This window comes from Eucyclogobius newberryi, unplaced genomic scaffold, assembly GCF_026437365.1.
Source record: "Eucyclogobius newberryi isolate DKJ021-1_F unplaced genomic scaffold, fEucNew1.0.hap1 SCAF_7, whole genome shotgun sequence".
Lineage (NCBI taxonomy): Eukaryota > Metazoa > Chordata > Actinopteri > Gobiiformes > Gobiidae > Eucyclogobius > Eucyclogobius newberryi.
Genome location: NW_027316389.1, coordinates 37,816,728 through 37,836,652, shown reverse-complemented (window position 1 = coordinate 37,836,652; position 19,925 = coordinate 37,816,728). Strand labels below are relative to the sequence as shown.

The following is a 19,925-nucleotide window of genomic DNA, read 5'->3' as shown; positions in this document are numbered from 1 at the left end:
TAAAATCTGTAGGGGGCGCTGTGGCTCCAAATTAATTTATTTCACTTCAAGTAGGTTTAGGGCAAAGAGTTTAACAACTGATTCTAATTTGACGCAATTCGGACTTTATCTGCGCAAACGGCACAGAGACCGTGAGAGGTATCAATGTAATTTGAAAACTTTTGATGTCCCACTCCTCAGTACCATTTTCACCAAATTTCAGCTTTTTAGAGCCAACGCCCTGGGAGGAGTTCGTAAAAGTACGACGTTTGGAAAAACTCCCGAGTCATGCTTAGCCATTTTTGAAGCAATATGGCCGACATTTGGTTGGGCGGATATATAATAATATTTTTTACTTCTCTTGTCACCATCTACCTCTGCGCCAAATTTCATGATTCTACGATCAGATTTTTTTTGGGTCATTTCCTATCTCTCAATGCATTTTTGGTACATTTGGGGGCGCTGACGTGCCAATTTTTTAATTTTAGAAAAGGGAAATAGCCAGAATGTAGAGAGGCACGATTTTTAGAGGTGTGCTAATTTTTGTGACTTTTCGTCAATGTTCACAGGGTGAAAAATAGGGGGGTTGGTCCGAAGAAGGAGGAAGGAAGAGGAAGGAAGAAGGAGGAAGGAAGAGGAAGGAAGAAGGAGGAAGGAAGAGGAAGGAAGAAGGAGGAAGGAAGAGGAAGGAAGAAGGAGGAAGGAAGAAGGAGGAAGGAAGAAGGAGGAAGGAAGAGGAAGGAAGAAGGAGGAAGGAAGAAGGAGGAAGGAAGAAGGAGGAAGGAAGAAGGAGGAAGGAAGAAGGAGGAAGGAAGAAGGAGGAAGGAAGAGGAAGGAAGAGGAAGGAAGAAGGAGGAAGGAAGAGGAAGGAAGAAGGAGGAAGGAAGAGGAAGGAAGAAGGAGGAAGGAAGGAAGAGGAAGGAAGGAAGGAAGAGGAAGGAAGGAAGGAAGAGGAAGGAAGGAAGGAAGAGGAAGGAAGGAAGGAAGAGGAAGGAAGGAAGGAAGAGGAAGGAAGGAAGGAAGAGGAAGGAAGGAAGGAAGAGGAAGGAAGGAAGGAAGAGGAAGGAAGGAAGGAAGAGGAAGGAAGGAAGGAAGAGGAAGGAAGGAAGGAAGAGGAAGGAAGGAAGGAAGAGGAAGGAAGGAAGGAAGAGGAAGGAAGGAAGGAAGAGGAAGGAAGAGGAAGGAAGAGGAAGAGGAAGAGGAAGAGGAAGAGGAAGAGGAAGAGGAAGAGGAAGAGGAAGAAGAAGAAGAAGAAGAAGAAGAAGAAGAAGAAGAAGAAGAAGAAGAAGAAGAAGAAGAAGAAGAAGAAGAAGAAGAAGAAGAAGAAGAAGAAGAAGAAGAAGAAGAAGAAGAAGAAGAAGAAGAAGAAGAAGAAGAAACAATGTTTCCCATTTTTCAAATATCATAAACTATACATTTTCGGAACGCTTTCCTACCTCATGGTGTGGGTCCCTGGTCACTGACGGGTACTTTCGTTAATTTTTAATTTAACAACTTTTGCATTACATGCTTATATGCACGGAACATGCAAGAGATGGGGAACGTATTCGTGAGCTACTTAGCGCAAATGAGTGCTTTATAAGGGGATGACGACCGCTCCAATGTAAAGTGCTCGTTTATAGCGCACTTTTGCACGGGCTTCGCCCGTTTACAACGGTAATGTTCCATTTTCCTACTACTAATTAGTATGCACGGGGCGTGCGTGAGTGAAGGAGTGCGTTAGTGAGTGTTTGGAAGTGGGCGAGCGCTTTGCGTTCGATTTCGTGCGCACTGTGTGCGCATTTTCGCAGCCGTGCTTCGCACGGCCTTACGAGATTAATAGGCCTCTCGCCAGCTTGTGGCGCTTGGGCCTAACTAGATAATGTGCAATGGCTGAAGCCATTGCGAGTGTCTGCATTCTTGCGTAAAAGTACTACATGTGTGTAGTAAAGACTTTATTCTTGTTAGGCTCGAGCCATGGAATGGAATGTTCATTCCATGGAATGCTCGAGTCTATTGTTCTTCCCCTGGGGGCGTGGCGCCGGGCGGTGTGGATCCACACGGCAAGCTCCATTTTATTCGAGTTCGGGCCGAGCCGATTTGTTGAAAAATATTCAGCCTTCGCGCGCGGCCATGTTTTCTGCGGAGTTTTGCGGGCATACCAATGACGATCAGTAATTCACAGTTGATAATTGCGTAGTTTGCGACTCAAATAGTTGTTTGTCCTGACAAATTGCTAATGCTTAGCATTAGCGTTAGTGTTAGCATTAGCAATTTACTTTTGCAAATACTGAAAAAAAATACAGTATGTAAAAATGTCAAAAGCATTAGCCCCCCTAAGACGGTGAAAGCGATCGTAAAGAGGTATAACCAGGCTTTGAGCTAGAGGGCCGTCTTCCCCTTTTTTGGTATCTCGACATGTAGACGGACATTTTCGAGGGAAAGGACGGTGTAATTTTTATTAATGCATTTTAGAAAAGGGAATATCATCATTAAATCGGGCCGGGAAGCGTTTGACGATAGTCCGCGCCATGACAGTTTAGTGTTCACAAGTGAAAATTTGCATGCTGCGCGCTGATTGGTCGACAAAGTTTGTGTGCTTGGTGCTGATTGGCTGCCGAGCCGTGGTCTGGAAAATGCCGAAGCTCCACGTTTGCCAAATACCATGTAAAATACGGTGCGATACGCCGCTCTCAAGTGGCAGAGTGTGATCTGCACGGCGAGAGGCGCAGGCGGCGCCAGAGTATGGAAAGTCAATATGATACGAGAGGCGTGCGGATGCCGCTCTAGATCGCTGTGTAGTCGCCTCTGCGTTAAAAGCGCTGCTTTATTTTGTAAAAGCGTCGAAAAAAGCTTGTGATACACGTATTGGCTTTCCATAGCCTTCCCGCGAGCACCGAAGGCGCGAGCGAAAAAATGTTAAGCCCCCGGTTGGACCGGGTGTTTTCAAATCCTAGCTAAAAGCCTGGGTTTAACTTGTTGAAATTGGTGAAAGTGTTAAGGAGTTGAAAAAATATAAGCAAATACTGAAAAAAGTACAAGATGTACAAATGTCAAAAGCAACAGCAGCAATAAGACGGTGAAAGCGATCGTAATGAGGTATAACTTGTTGGAATCTGTGAAATTGTTAAGGAGCGGAAACGCGTCAAAAATCCTACAATCCTAAAATACAAGAACATATAGTGTCTGCTTTATGACATCATAAGCAGACACTCAATAAACACAAGATAAAATAAAAACAATAAAACAGACCAAGACCAGAGAGAGAACAGTGGACAAAGATCAAAGCCAGAAGACATCCAACGAAAAATATATAACCATATTAAGGCAGAAACCAAACGCCCCATTTAGTCTACAGTCTATCAAAGTTTCCCTTTACAAATCAAGTCCAAATTTATTTTTTTCCCCATTTTGCGTATGTCCAATGTAATGTCTGTCCAGTCCCTGATTGTTGGTGTTCCCCACTCTTCATCTATCAAATCAAAGTTACCTTCTTTTTCATATTTATTTTTATTTATATAACTGTCAATTTGTGTCCACTCAATGTTTAGATAGAGGATAACACAAGTCGTTCACAGGCAAGTCACATACACATAACAAGCTTAAATAATATAGGTTCTTTCATGTGCAAGGTTACTGAAAATGGACACACATATTTAGGTCGTAGCTTATGTACAGGGTTGCCGGTTCAAAGCCGTGGACCGCGCAATGTACTTGGGTGAAGAAAGGAGCCCAGCGCTGGTCAGGCTGGGAGAATGCTGTGCCGGGACAGTCGTGAGTCAGAGGCAGTGGTGGTTGCGCGGGTGGTGAGGGCCATCATCGCTGCTTGCGGCCTAAATTAGGGCCCGAGCATGACAGTGCAAGGGGGTGAATCACAAAGTCATAGCAGCACAGCACAGTTTTCACATGCGGTTCATAAAAGGACAGAACAAAAGACAACAATGTGCTCGTAAACAGCAGCAAACAGCAGCGCTTGACCATGTACGAGGCTCAACCATGTACTGCTCGGTTCCAGTGCGCATGCTGACCAGAGAAAAGACAACAAAGTGGGCAGAGAATAAAGACTGAAGCACAATTGTCAAAAACTCTGCTCTGAGTTGCTCAGTCTGCTGTGGGGGCAAGCGCCCTGCTGTTACGAGTCAATGAGCCCACCTGGACAACCACATTTTGCAGCATGTGCCACTCAAATGTTCTCTGCATGATCACTGTGACACTCGTGCTTTGCGGACTACTGCTCTAGATTTTACAAGTGATTATCCAAATACTCCACATAATTTTTTTTGGTGGCAAAGTCTATTACTGCACAACATTTATACATCTGGAGATAAATCCATTTGATCGTTTGTTCCCTCCAACACCAAAGGCTTAGAAGAGGTCTTAGTGTTAAAGGAAGCGTGCACACAGGAAAAGCAGCTCCGGGTCTTTCCAAAGGCAAGTGGGAGGAGTCAGAATCAAACAGGTTGTACAGCACTGAACACACACAGCCAAATTACAGGAACTTTGTGTCTGTACTATACCAGATAATGCTGTTTAGTTGACCTATATATTGTAAACCAAAGAAATAACTAAATCATCATGCTTCAACAAAGACTATTGACATTGAAGGGTACATTTCCCTACAAGGACATTAAAGGCGAATCTAATCTTTCCAAAAATAGCAGGAAGATGTGGGCAATAGATCAAATTATGGATAATATTAGGAATTGTGTTTTGATGCAAAACTTAAATATCTATATCAAACAAATAGTATGCCATTTGTAATTAAAAAAATACACACATTGAAAAAAAGTTGCAAGAACACCAAAGTGTTCATCTATTCATGCTGGTATTAAAGTAACTGAGTAGTTGAGCCACACCTGGCATCTCCTGATCAGGTTCACTGTCCCCAAACACATAAACCAACTAAGCTAATCAAACAAGTGTTTTTGTTACTTTTAGAATACATTTTTAAGCAAATAAAGGGTGAAATATGGTGACTGACGGCTTTAGATAGAGAATCTTTAGTTTAGTATTTTAGTGTGCCGTCTCTTTCTCCCTCTCTGTACAGCGTAAAACACATTTGTTTTTCACATTTTCAGTTGGCTGCCAACCTGAAGGTAAGGCAACAACTTTAGTATTCTATTGATGCAAATCTTTTTTGACCAAACACACGACCAAACTACTGACAAATCTCAGACACGAGACCAAACTGAGGAATAATGACACACTGAAGATCTGTGTGAGGAACAATGACACACTGAAGATCTGTGTGAGGAATAATGACACACTGAAGATCTGTGTGAGGAACAATGACACTTCAGATCTGTGTGAGGAACAATGACACGCTGAAGATCTGTGTGAGGAACAATGACACTTCAGATCTGTGTGAGGAACAATGACACACTGAAGATCTGTGTGAGGAATAATGACACACTGAAGATCTGTGTGAGGAACAATGACACTTCAGATCTGTGTGAGGAACAATGACACGCTGAAGATCTGTGTGAGGAACAATGACACACTGAAGATCTGTGTGAGGAACAATGACTCACTGAAGATCTGTGTGAGGAATAATGACACACTGAAGATCTGTGTGAGGAACAATGACACACTGAAGATCTGTGTGAGGAACAATGACACACTGAAGATCTGTGTGAGGAATAATGACACAATGAAGATCTGTGTGAGGAACAATGACACACTGAAGATCTGTGTGAGGAACAATGACACACTGAAGATCTGTGTGAGGAACAATGACACACTGAAGATCTGTGTGAGGAATAATGACACACTGAAGATCTGTGTGAGGAATAATGACACACTGAAGATCTGTGTGAGGAACAATGACACGCTGAAGATCTGTGTGAGGAACAATGACACGCTGAAGATCTGTGTGAGGAACAATGACACACTGAAGATCTGTGTGAGGAACAATGACACACTGAAGATCTGTGTGAGGAATAATGACACACTGAAGATCTGTGTGAGGAACAATGACACACTGAAGATCTGTGTGAGGAACAATGACACACTGAAGATCTGTGTGAGGAACAATGACACGCTGAAGATCTGTGTGAGGAACAATGACACACTGAAGATCTGTGTGAGGAACAATGACACACTGAAGATCTGTGTGAGGAAATGACACACTGAAGATCTGTGTGAGGAATAATGACACACTGAAGATCTGTGTGAGGAACAATGACACACTGAAGATCTGTGTGAGGAATAATGACACACTGAAGATCTGTGTGAGGAACAATGACACACTGAAGATCTGTGTGAGGAACAATGACACACTGAAGATCTGTGTGAGGAACAATGACACACTGAAGATCTGTGTGAGGAAATGACACACTGAAGATCTGTGTGAGGAATAATAACACACTGAAGATCTGTGTGAGGAATAATGACACACTGAAGATCTGTGTGAGGAATAATGACACACTGAAGATCTGTGTGAGGAATAATGACACACTGAAGATCTGTGTGAGGAACAATGACACACTGAAGATCTGTGTGAGGAATAACGACTCACTGGAGGGAAATACATCTGTTAATATTGCAGAAGCTTATTGAAACTATGACACAGTGAATGTGCTGGAGTCAAAGATAAAGGTCCAACAAATATTAGAGCGGGTGACACTTTTTGTGTGTCAGGCCGTGTAGGAGCCACTCAGCTCAGCTTTGTGATGTTATGTGGGAAGACAGATGTTTTCAGGTGGAGCAGACGTCACTTGCCTGAGGAGCAGATTCTGGTATGACAGCTATTTGTGTCGAGACGCCCTGTTCTGCCCTGTGCGGCTTCTTTGTAATGCTGTGTGAGGAATGTGCACACCAAGCTCAGGGTGCATAGCCTGGCACAGCCTGGCACAGCCGGGCACAGCCTCCTCAGCACCTTAAGACTGCACAGAGCCCAGCTGGACCAGGAGTTTGGAGGGAATGTTTGGAGGGATACACATGAAGGCATTTTCTCCACTGAAGTTTGGTTTCAATTTGTTATTTTATTTTATTCCTGGACTCCAAATCCAGGATCTCTCTTTTCATATTCTTGTTCTCCACCTGGAGTTTAACCACCTCAGCTTTCAGCTCCCATAACTCGTCCAAAATGTTCGAGATGTTCTGCTCTGGTCAAAGCTGGTCCAATAAGCTACCACTCCAACTGACCTTAAGTTTCTAAGTCCCTGTGATGGTTAAATATGTATTTTTGCCTTGTGTCCGCCTTGTGTCCGTCGAGCCCCCCTGCGGTCTCTGGACAGAAAACGAGTAGTTTTTTTTTATATTTGGCATTGTGAAATGTTTTTGTATGCGATTACACTGCCTTAAAGAAGAAAAAAAGCTTTATTCCATTTTCTATTTTCTCATTTCTGACCTTGTAGTTCTAATTGAGGCATTTTCGATCTGCTGAAACTGGACGTCTCCTTGGTCAGTGTAAAAAAACATTCCGATCTGTGGCTGATTGTGACTGTTGTAAAGCTAATGGCCGCTGCACTGAGCCCTGCAGGGACTTCTCTGCGCTGATGGAGATGAAATGTTCAGCTCTGTTCACCTGGACCACAGCAAACATGTGGAGTCAGCTGCACCTGGTCCTGGTCCTATGAGACCAGCACAAGCCGCTGACTCTGACCAAAAACATCTATGCAAACAATATGACTTCATTGTCTTCCTGGGATTATTAAATAAGGCCAAATAAAATAAATAGTGTGTTTCCGGTAACAGAGAAAAAAAAAATCGGGTAGGTGGGTTGGATTTTTTTCTTCTTCATATTTTAAAATCCTTGTACAGGTTTTGTTCAATTCATGTAGTATCATAGGAGGGGGTGGAGCTCAAGATGCAGTATAGCCATCCTCTGTCTGCCGGAGAGAAGATTCCCACAGTAAAGCACATCACTCTGTTCTCAAAGAACTGGGGTTACGTTTGAGTAACCTTTTATCATTATAATTATAATTCATATTAGTTTATTTGTTATTGACAGATCATGTTAATGAACCAGGCTTTTAGAGAGGATTTGAAAACACCCCGTCCAAATAATTTTGTCCGGGGGTACGGTGGCCGACTAGGCAAAAGAACGAGTAGCTTCGGCATTCTCCGGACCAACGCTCGGCAGCCAATCAGAGCTAAGCACACAAATTTCGTCGACCAATCAGCGCGCCGCATGCAAATTTTCACTTGTAAACAGTAAACTGTAATGGCGGACGATTGTCAAATGCTTCCCGGCCTGATTTAATGATAATATTCCCTTTTTTTCTAAAATGTATTAATAAAATGGCCGTCCCTGCACTCGAAAATGCCTGTCCACATTTTAAAATTCCCCGTCCAAAAAGAAAGATATCTAAAAGCCTGTGATGAACATACACGACACACATGTTGTAAACACAGATAGTCATGGGTAGGGATGCGTACCGCTACGACGGACCGGATCTGGACTTGTAAAAACGTTTCGGTTCCGGTCCAAAAAAAACGAAACCCCGGTGATTTGGTTCTGGATAATTCTAGCGCTTACATACTATCCTTTTTGTTCTAGAATCTAGACCATCTTAAACTTTTCATTGATCGCAAAATTCGCGCAGGAAAAGACGTAAACACTGCCATGCGTCGCTGTCAATGGCGAACCCGAAGCCGGCGAAATAAGTTTAAAGATGCGAGAGACAGCCAAAGACGAGCCAAACGTCTCGCTCAAAAATGAGCCAGACCACTTTGGATCCCTGAAACAGGCCAATCAGGTTCACTTAACACCAAAGTGAACCAGTTGAAAAAGGGCTATAATGCACTTTTAAAGCCCCATTAAAAATGTCAAGAGGAATAATTAACGAAACAAGAACTTTTTGCGACAAAAAAGTCTATAAACTACAGATTTTTTGTTTTATGGCATCACATAGAACACATTACCTTAATCCACTTAACGCAGTAGTGGTTCTTCTGCACGGTTGGCACACAAAGCCATTATCAATTTGTTTAACCTGAAAACGAGTCAGCGGCTGAAAGACGACATAAAAAAGGTTAAAATGTATCCCGCGCCTGATTGCTTTCAGCACTACAATGCAGAGCAAAAGGATGAGACAGTACAAAAATGGTGAGAAATCCAAAAATAGTATTAAAGAAAAACTGAAAGTTTTTGTGAAAGCCTCTGCTGTTGTGTGCAGTGTGCATACCTATATAGAGTGAAGAGTCCTTCTTGCGCACATGGTCGTCGATGTAGGCCACGCCCAGCGGCTGCACAGGCGTGGCCCCAATGCCGAGCAGCACCTGAGCACCGATCAGCAGCAGGTACATCATGTTGGTGTTGGTTTTGTTCTGGCACATGCTGTCCTCTGCCTCCTGCGCCTGTCTGCTGCTGCTGTTTGAACACACCTCCCGCCCAGTGTACGGCATCCGCCACAACTTCCCCATTTCATACTGGCTGGTCAGGAACTCCGGGAGGGCCGAAAGCAGGGCCCCCAGTGCCATGACGATCCCCCCACAGCCGATGAGCCGGGGCCGGTGCGCTCGAGCCCCAAAGTAACTCACAAAAAGGATAAGGGCCAGGTTTCCAATCTCAAAGCTGCTGGCAATCACGCCCACATCAGCACTTTGAAGGTTGAAGCGCCGCTCCAGAGTGGTCAGCACACTCACCTGAGGAAGAGCACAAACTCTGTAAGGGCAGCTGTTCACGGCAAGGGGACATCTATATGCATAATCCAGTCTAGAATATACTATATCTCACTTTAAGTTTCATACATGCTGCTTTAGACTCATTTCCATTGCTTGATTACCAGAGTGGAATCAACCATTTATGTGTTTAGGAAACAAACTCAAAAACGCCTTCTGTGCATAAACTTGTCCTAATTTTGGCTTCATAAACCAGGGTCATTATAATATATATATATATATATATATATATTTTTTTTTTTTTTTTACACAGCCTTGATCTATGAGAAAGAGACAACTTTGTTTTCTCCAGGATCTCTTAACAAAAGTATAATGATGACATTGAACAACAAATAAAGGACTTAATGAGCACCGGCCTTCACGTCCCATTCGAAACTGTTAAAAACAATACATTTCATTGTGTAAACTGAATTGGTCCCAGGAACTTTCAAAACAAAAGTCCACAATCGTAGCAAAGTTTTAACTTTTCAAGCACAATCAATTAGTTCAACATCATGCAAAGCACCTGAAGAACACAGACTTTGGACTCAATTATCAAATCCTTCGTGAGATTCTGGACAGGCGCAAATTGCTCTTGCCCTAGTGGGGCCACAGTGCAGTGCCCATTCCCTTAGAACTATAAGGGGAACTGCGCTCCGAGATGTCCAGGTTAGGGCCAGGGCCACTTGTGGGGACACAAGAATGCTAGCTTCTCAGCCTCCTCTGCCGCCGTCTTGTGTGCGCTGATGCTCCACAGAGCAGCTCTCACAGATGTTCCAGGCCCAATATGGACAAGGCATTTCCCAGCAGCACACGGGGCACGCGGCACAGGGCTGTAGCTGTGAGGCTGAGGGAGGGAACAATGAAGAGGCTGTTCTGGGGACATGTTGACGGCAACTGCCCACTGTGCCCAAACCTCTCCTCCACTCTGCTCCACATAAAGACTGCTTATGTCTGCTGCTAAAGAGCTCATGTGTTCAGCTGCACTATGGCTATCACAATGTTAGCAAGATGGAGACCAAACATCAACATACTTCAATAGAACGACCTGACTTCAAATTTTAATTGTAAGATTATTATGAGACAATTTAGAGACAATATTTCTAAAATGTCACTGCATTTCCACTCTTACAAAATGCTAGGGCTGTACTCAAAATATTTATATTGTGACGGACTGTTTTAGCAATACACGTATCGATACAGAGATGTGTATCGTGATACTTTCAAACAATGAAAATTCATAATAAATTGCTAAATTAGACAATTACAAACAAATTACTGTTGCAAGTTCACCATTAGTGTTTTCCTCTGCACAAGTCTTATGTTAGGATATAATTATTGTGCTGGTGTGGGCTGACGAGTCACTATGGTGAGCCCGGTCAGAACTCAAATGAAGAGTCGCTGTTTCATTGAGGGGAGTTTAATGATGGCTTTTCTTGTTTGCCAGAGGGTACACACAGAGGGTATATTATGCGGATGTGTGTGGTCATATATCACGCACACACAAAGGTAGGGATGCATACCTAAACTCACGTTCAGGTTCAAGTCCGGATTCGAATCCAGAGGTTTAGGTTCAGGTCCGGACCTAATGAGTCCAGACCTGAACACATGCCATATTTTCATAATGTTATACCAGCATAACACAAGCTACTTCACTAAATTAAGTTGAAGACACTTGAACAAGGATGACTATCAAACACAAGGCTTAACTGCAGAGTGAAATAAACTCAACTTGTCTGCTTTATTCACAGTTTTTCACTTTAAACTTACAAATCACAAGCTACAGTTAACACACATTCATGTGTTTTACTTGAGGAACAACTTCTGAACAAGAGCATGTTGAGTGTTGTTGACAGTCAGTCTGGGTCAAGAGGTCAAAGCAGCTGTTTCATCTGATACTATGTTTTGCCTTTAGACACATTTCCACTCTTTAATGTTGCAGATCCATTGGCATTAAAAGTCAGGTAAAACCCTTCAAACAGACAATACACCAGTGTAAATAATTAAGTCACAGTGTAAAATGACAGTGTTACAAAAACTAGCATAAAAGTCAACTAGAATCACTATAAAGCAATCAACTTAGAAGTATCAAAAGTAGAATATGAAAATATTTTACACAACAAATCAAAATAATACATCATATTAGCAGCATTAAACACCAGACCATATTTAACAACTGTAGAATACAAATACAAAATACTAATACAAAATATAAACTCCAATCAATGAATGCAGCAATTAAGCAATATTACTTTGACTTTGTATGTACTTAATGCCAAATACTTTACACCACAACATAACACTTAAGTTATTCCATTCATATTTACACCCAGACCCAAGACCCAGACAAGACCACGCTGACCCCGCCCCTTTAACGTGGAGCACATTAACCATCACAACATCGCACATGGCGGCCACAGCTTAAAGCAGTTCTGATAAAGCCAGCAATCTCACCGGCTTCACTTCAGTGTTCACATGTGGATACACGGTTCTGTCACTCGCATCTTTAAACTTATTTCGCCGGCTTGAACTTCTGCCCGGAAGACGCGTGCGTCACTAATTAGGGTCCGTGTCCTCCATTGACAGCGGCGCATGGCAGTGTTTACGTCTTTTCCAGCGCAAATTTCGCGATCAATGGAAGGTTTAAGATGTTCTAGATTCTAGAACGAAAAGGATATAGTCTGTGAGCGCTATATTTTTTTATGAGTCCAGAACCGAATCACCGGGGACCTGAACCGAAACGTTTTTACAAGTCCAGATCCGGTCCGTCGTAGCGGTACGCATCCCTACACAGAGGGTATATTATGTGGGTGTGTGTGGTCTTATATCTCGCACACACAGAAGGTATATTATTATTATTATGTTACAGACAGTTAAAAAATATAAACTAAAATCTTTCTAGAGGCCAGATTAAAACATGCCGAGGGCCACATCTTGCCCCTGGGGCCACAAATGCCTGAGGGCAAAAAAAATAAAAATATATATATATTATATATATATATATATTATATATTATATATTTTACTTGGCATGTTTGGCGGGCCGGATTATAAAGACAAACGGGTCGTATGTGGCCCGCGGGCCGTAGTTTGCCCAGGTCTGTTGTATGATGTGCTTAAAACTAACAAAGAGGCTTGATCCCAGATTGTTTCGTGGTAATCTAATGAGCATACAATGGCAGTCACAGTGGGAATACAAACGGATGTGGACACAGAGGACAGAAATAATGCATAGATGAGAAGGAAAATCATCAAAAGATCAAAAGAAACCAAAGATGATAGCAGCCAAGTAAAATTACGGCTTCCCAGAATTAACCTCTCCTTGTTCCGCGTATCAAAGAATCAGATCAGATTCTCGGGTGAGTTCCTTTTCACACCTCCGTTCACACACACGCCCATGCCCACGTGACACCCCTCCCCTCTTCTGGGGGAGCAGTCACTCGCTCATTCACATATGAAAATCATGAGGGCAACGCACAATGACAAGCGGCCCATGAGCTCTGCACGCGGCGTGTGCCATTGGAGCGCCACGGTTTGTCATTCAGCTCCTCATGGAGCCCTGTGGACCTACATGCACGCTCCCTCTCCCATCTCGCATATAATGTGCAGTACGTAGGGCATCACATGCACTGAGGGGCCATAACCTGACCAGGCAGTATGGATTGAATGACATATTTGTGTAGCAACTGCTCTGTTCCTTTTACAATTAAACAGGGAGCCTACAGTAGGCCTACTCTGTCTTTGGTTCTTTGTCAATGAACACAATAGCACAATAGACTTAAGAAGGCTTTTATCTAGATTACTTGGATTAAAGATGAAAAAACACACTATGGAGGTTCAAAGCCAGCCTGCTTAGTGAGAAAAATATTAACGACATTAAGGCATATCTGAAGGAAAATTACAATAGTTCAACTTCCCAAAGCTAAAGCAGTTTTGAGAGGTAAAGTTGCCTCGGCAAAAAAGAAACAAAACGGGGAAAAGGCAAAATTATCTGCAAGAAAAACTAACAATGCTTGAAGCATATTATACCAGGAATGGTAATCCTCCAGTGCAACAGGAAACTAATAAGAGAAGAGAAATTAATGATCTGACCTAACACAAAATAGTTAAGAAAAAGCTCTTTACTACAGAGCCCTGCAGGTGACATTAGGACAATATGATATTTTCAAGTGGCCATGTGATAATTATCACGTTCCCAAGTTAAAAAAAAATATATATATATATATATTTTTTAATATTTTTAATTATTTTTTAATATCACGTGGGAACGTGAATTATCTTGAGGGAACGCGTTATTATTTCGAAGGAAGTGACGTAATTAGGCCATGCCCACTTGGCAGAGACAATAATAGAGCATGAAGGTGGCTTTCCGAGGCTGTTGCACAGACATGGGAACGAAGACGAGACGAGTACTTAGGGACCATCATCAAAAAAGCAAAAACAAAAATGGAAACGTTTTATAGCTGGAATGGAACGTCAAATAGAGTGATACCATTTGAATAACACAATAAATACACCATGATGGACACCACAGCCACCTTTATTTTTCCATATGAAGCTTTATTTGTGTTTTATTTATGAAACATGAAAATTAATCTTCAATTACTTGTTTGTTGTAAAGTCAACATATTCAAAGCACTTATCAATAATTATATATATATATATATATATATATATATATATATATATCTACAACCTTTATTTTACCCATGGAAAAACAGAACGCAACACTAAACTTGTACTTGCATGAGACAAGAGCACAACGAGAAATCTGTGGATAATTGTGTCGCAAAGAAGTAAAGTTTTGTTTTGACAGACATGCCCACTTGGCAGTCTTCTCGCTTCTCATTGGCCGAGCGGTGGCCGTGATCTAATTTCAATGAAAGCGGGCATCTGATTGGCCGCGGGACACATGAACGGGACGCGTTCGTGTCCCGTTCATGTGTCCTCGGAAATGCCCGGTCTAATTTTGCGGCAAAAGTGAAGACCCCCCCCCTCTTTGGAGTTGTTAGCATCGGGGCAATGTATATATGTTAGTAGTTTATTTTGTAGGCTGTGATTTTATATATTCCACAAGATCTCCTTGTGTCAAATGCTGAATATAGTATTTATTTAGTATCTAAGAAACATTATTATATTGAATTAAACAGTTTTAAAGATCATGATCTCTGGTTTATATGATTCAGTATTTGTGCTCTTCATATCAAATAGCAGATAAAAGTACTTTAAATTGTTTTACATGCTAATAACCAGGTTTAAAACAACACATTTATCATGACGCCGCAATGCCGCGCGCGCTTGTGGGCCCCTGAAATTGCTGGGGGGCCCCTAACTTTTTTAGGTAGGGGGCCCCCCTGTTGTACTTTAGGAAATGTTTCAATTGCCTTTTCACAAACCAGCGCCACCATGAGACGGTACTTTAGTTATACTGTATAACTTTAGTTATACTGTTATACTGTGCCGTCGTATTAGTTAAATCCACATTGTAAGGAATATTAACGTTTGTTCAACAAAACATGTACATAGAGTCTAGCCTTCTCCCCGCCGCTCTACGGCGCTGTGCGGGAGCAGAGAATGGATCTGAAGGAGGGGTCATTTCTTCATGGGTCCTACTCCTCAGCTTCAACTGGGCAAAAATCTGTCTTGATGACAAAATGACAGCTGATGCCCGATGGCCTGATCTCAAGTCAGGTTATTGTGTCAATAATGAGGATGTCATGATTTAGATTTAGTGTTACAATTACTGAGGCAAAAAAAGAAAAGAAAATCACAATATTACGTTTATTTACAATTGTTGGCACTAGCAGCACTTCTACCTGTCGACATCAACATTTCTGAATGAAAAAAAGGCGCCGTGGTGTTGTTCGCTCGCGCCGGCCTGCTGCGGGCACCGAGCGGGCGCAGAGCAGGCACCGAGCAGCAGAGTGGGCGCCGAGCAACTGAGCGGGTGCCAAGCAGCAGTGTGAGCGCCGAGCGGCTGAGCGGGCACGAGCGCGATACGCCGCGGAGTGTGATCATAATGGCTTTCCATATCGAGGGCGCGAGCCCACTAGACGCCCCGCCCACCAGACGCCCCGCCCACCAGACGCCCCGCCCACCAGACGCCCCGCCCACCAGACGCCCCGCCCACCAGACGCCCCGCCCACCAGACTCACCCTCCAGATCCGCCTCCAGACTCACCCCCGAGACCTGCCCCCCAGACACACCTCCAGACTCAACCCCCAGACTCGCCCTCCAGACACGCCTTCAGACCCAACTTAACATGCGCCTCCAGACTCACCCCTCAGACACGACTCAAGACCCGGCCCCCAGACACGACTCCAGACCCGGCCCCCAGACGCGACTCAAGACCCGGCCCCCAGACGCGACTCCAGACCCAGCCCCCAGACGCGACTCGAGACCCAGCCCCCAGACGCGACTCCAGACTCACCCCCCAGACGCGACTCCAGACCCGGCCCCCAGACGCGACTCGAGACCCAGCCCCCAGACGCGACTCCAGACTCACCCCCCAGACGCGACTCCAGACCCGGCCCCCAGACGCGACTCGAGACCCAGCCCCCAGACGCGACTCCAGACTCACCCCCCAGACGCGACTCCAGACCCGGCCCCCAGACGCGACTCGAGACCCAGCCCCCAGACGCGACTCCAGACTCACCCCCCAGACGCGACTCCAGACCCGGCCCCCAGACACGACTCAAGACCCGGCCCCCAGACGCGACTCCAGACTCACCCCCCAGACGCGACTCCAGACCCGGCCCCCAGACACGACTCAAGACCCGGCCCCCAGACGCGACTCCAGACTCACCCCCCAGACACGACTCAAGACCCGGCCCCAAGACACGACTCAAGACCCGGCCCCCAGACGCGACTCCAGACTCACCCCCCAGACACGACTCAAGACCCGGCCCCCAGACACGACTCAAGACCCGGCCCCCAGACACGACTCCAGACCCGGCCCCCAGACGCGACTCCAGACTCACCCCCCAGACACGCCTCCAGACCCGCCTTAACACGCGCCTCCAGACACGCCCAGAACCAGAATCTGCGTCCGCCTATTGGCCAGAGGAGAGGTCTGATCTTTGGATTATATGATTATGTATGATAACATGTTTTCTTCCGACTTCGTCATTGTTGGGCGCTGTCGAGACGTCAGAGCAGGGGAAAGTTTACTTCAGCGAATGAGGCGGCTGCGTGATATGTGCGGCCAAACAAACAGTGGCGTTTTGACCTCTTCATTACCGCTGTACGAGTTATAACGATGCAGATCAAAGTAAGACCTGACCTGCCAGACCATTATACTCAAATAAATCCATGTAAATGTTGTGAGTATTGGTCGCAGGGCTTTACCGGCCTGTGTTCACTGATTAGCCTAAAAATGCAGTGTTTGTCTGTGATTGGTGACAGAATTAGGTTTTTAATTATAATATAAAATAACATTGATTAGTTTCCTCCTAACTTGCACTTTTGATCACACTGGGGTTTACTGTGGTGGTAATCAGTGCGCTACAGAAGCTTGTTTAGATCATAAAACAATATGGGCAGAACCACATGCAAACCGCACAAGAGCCCGCTTAGAACTGTGCAGGCTTAGAACTGTGCCCGCTTAGAACTGTGCCCGCTTAGAACTGTGGCCGCTTAGAACTGTGCCCGCTTAGAACTGTGCCCGCTTAGAACTGTGCCCGCTCAGAACTGTGCCCGCTCAGAACTAGAACTGTGCCCGCTCAGAACTAGGACTGTGCCTGCTTAGAACTGTGCCCGCTCAGAACTGTGCCCGCTCAGAACTAGAACTGTGCCCGCTCAGAACTGTACTCGCTCAGAACTGTACTCGCTCAGAACTGTACCCGCTCAGAACTGTACCCGCTCAGAACTGTACCCGCTCAGAACTAGAACTGTGCCCGCTCAGAACTGTACTCGCTCAGAACTGTGCCCGCTCAGAACTAGAACTGTGCCCGCTCAGAACTGTACTCGCTCAGAACTGTACCCGCTCAGAACTGTACCCGCTCAGAACTGTACCCGCTCAGAACTAGAACTGTGCCCGCTCAGAACTGTACTCGCTCAGAACTGTGCCCGCTCAGAACTAGAACTGTGCCCGCTTAGAACTGTACTCGCTTAGAACTGTGCCCGCTTAGAACTAGAACTGTGCCCGCTCAGAACTAGAACGGTGCCCGCTTAGAACTGTGCCCGCTCAGAACTAGGACTGTGCCCGCTTAGAACTGTGCCCGCTCAGAACTGTGCCCGCTCAGAACTAGAACTGTGCCCGCTCAGAACTGTACTCGCTCAGAACTGTACTCGCTCAGAACTGTACCCGCTCAGAACTGTACCCGCTCAGAACTAGAACTGTGCCCGCTCAGAACTGTACTCGCTCAGAACTGTGCCCGCTCAGAACTAGAACTGTGCCCGCTCAGAACTGTACTCGCTCAGAACTGTACTCGCTCAGAACTGTACCCGCTCAGAACTGTACCCGCTCAGAACTAGAACTGTGCCCGCTCAGAACTGTACTCGCTCAGAACTGTGCCCGCTCAGAACTAGAACTGTGCCCGCTCAGAACTGTACTCGCTTAGAACTGTGCCCGCTTAGAACTAAAACGGTGCCCGCTCAGAACTGTACTCGCTCAGAACTGTGCCCGCTCAGAACTAGAACTGTGCCCGCTCAGAACTGTACTCGCTCAGAACTGTACTCGCTCAGAACTGTACCCGCTCAGAACTGTACCCGCTCAGAACTAGAACTGTGCCCGCTCAGAACTGTACTCGCTCAGAACTGTGCCCGCTCAGAACTAGAACTGTGCCCGCTCAGAACTGTACTCGCTTAGAACTGTGCCCGCTTAGAACTAAAACGGTGCCCGCTTAGAACTGTGCCCGCTCAGAACTAGAACTGTGCCCGCTCAGAACTAGAACTGTGCCCGCTTAAAGACCCACATTTGGAGGTGGTTCGTCCTCTTTCACACCAGCCCAGATGAACGCACTTGCAGGTGTGACCCCGAGAGCAGCTCTACTTCCGGTCATTTTCAATTTACATTCTTGACAAACTGCAACTTGACTTTTGTAAAACTATTTAGTACAGGTTCTATCCCACCAAAATAAGTCATAATTAGAAAAAAAACAAGTTGTCCTATGTCCTCGCCTGAATGTACAGTAAAAGACTAAGATGTATATTAATCCAAGTGAATAACAAGGGTCATTCTCCAACCAGCCCAGGACAAGCTGCGTCTCGAGCCCCGGTCAGACCCGTCCCGTTGTAAACATGTGTAAAGATAGAAAGTGGCGTACGTACGAGGTAAGCGCCCACGGTGCCCTGGGCCAGCATGAGCGCGCATTCAGAAACCAGGAAGATCTTGATATTTGAGAAACACGAGGAGTTCTTCCGCGGGCCGTCTCTCTGTAGAGTGTCCTCGGCGCTGTCCGGCTCCACGTCCCCCTGCTGCTTTACCTGCATCCTCCTCCCGTCCCGTCCCGTCCCGTCCCAACAGCCCCGTAACCACGAGCCGAGCACACGCCGAACACAGCGCTCTCTCAGCCCGCTACACTCCCGCCGCCGCCGCTGTCGCTTCCTCTTCAGCCCGAACAGTAGTTTCCGCGGGGCTAGCTTCAAGCTCGTCTCGCGGAGCTAACACCTCCAAACTCCCGGTTCTTCTTCAGCCGTGCCTCCTCGTCTCCTCTTTCTTTGCGCGGATAACAATTCCCCGGAGGTGCCGTCTCGTCCCGAAGCGCCCGAGCGAAGCCGCGGCCGTGCGCTCACATGGCATGTTTTCCCCGGTGTTCCGTGGAGTTTGAGCTGCGGAAGCGGCGGTGGTGGAGCGTTCGATCCATTTCAAAGTGCCATACGCCGGAGGTGCCGCTGGCCCGTGTGTGGAGCCCGGAGCCCGTGTGTGGAGCCTCCCCGTGCGGACCGTGTCACCGCTCAACACTCCGCCTCCTGCGCGCCGCTCCCGCGGGAGGAAGGGCATCTGACTCTGTTTGGCGGGATGGATTATGACTTTATCAAGTTTGTGAAGACAATGTTACAAATACAAGTTGAAGAATAGGCAACAGGAAGTGGACACAATTTATAGTTAGTTTATAGTTCTCAGCCTTTGGGGTCGGGACGAAATTATTTCTGGGGGTCCCAAGATTATATGAGGAGAAACTGAAAGTATCGGTATATTTAATTGTCTTAATCACCTATCAAATGCAGTGCTAAATGTATGTTTTTTACCAGTTTAAAACATGAAAACACATAAGAGATAGAACCTCTCTCAGTGCAGTCTTTGATCGTTGGTGATGTTTGTGTCATCAGTGCTTTGTGATGGCAGTTTTCCTGCTGCCAAAAGAACATTCCATAGGTATTTGTTTAGTGTGTCCATGGCAGGAGTTTTGAGGCCCAAGT

The 19,925-nt window shown here is 45.4% G+C and overlaps 1 protein-coding gene across 1 annotated transcript in view; it reads right to left on the bottom strand.

Annotated features, from left to right (window-relative positions):
* Positions 1-19,406, bottom strand: part of slco3a1a (solute carrier organic anion transporter family member 3A1a) — an 82,799-nt gene extending 63,393 nt beyond the window's left edge. Inside the window, exons 1-2 of the mRNA XM_072435805.1 lie at positions 18,834-19,406; positions 9,090-9,549 (exon numbers count right to left, since the gene is read on the bottom strand). Of these exons, the coding sequence (XP_072291906.1) occupies positions 9,090-9,549; positions 18,834-18,995 (622 nt within the window). The 5' untranslated portion in view covers positions 18,996-19,406. The remainder of the gene's footprint in view (positions 1-9,089; positions 9,550-18,833) is intronic.
* Between the last annotated feature and the right edge of the window lie 519 nt (positions 19,407-19,925).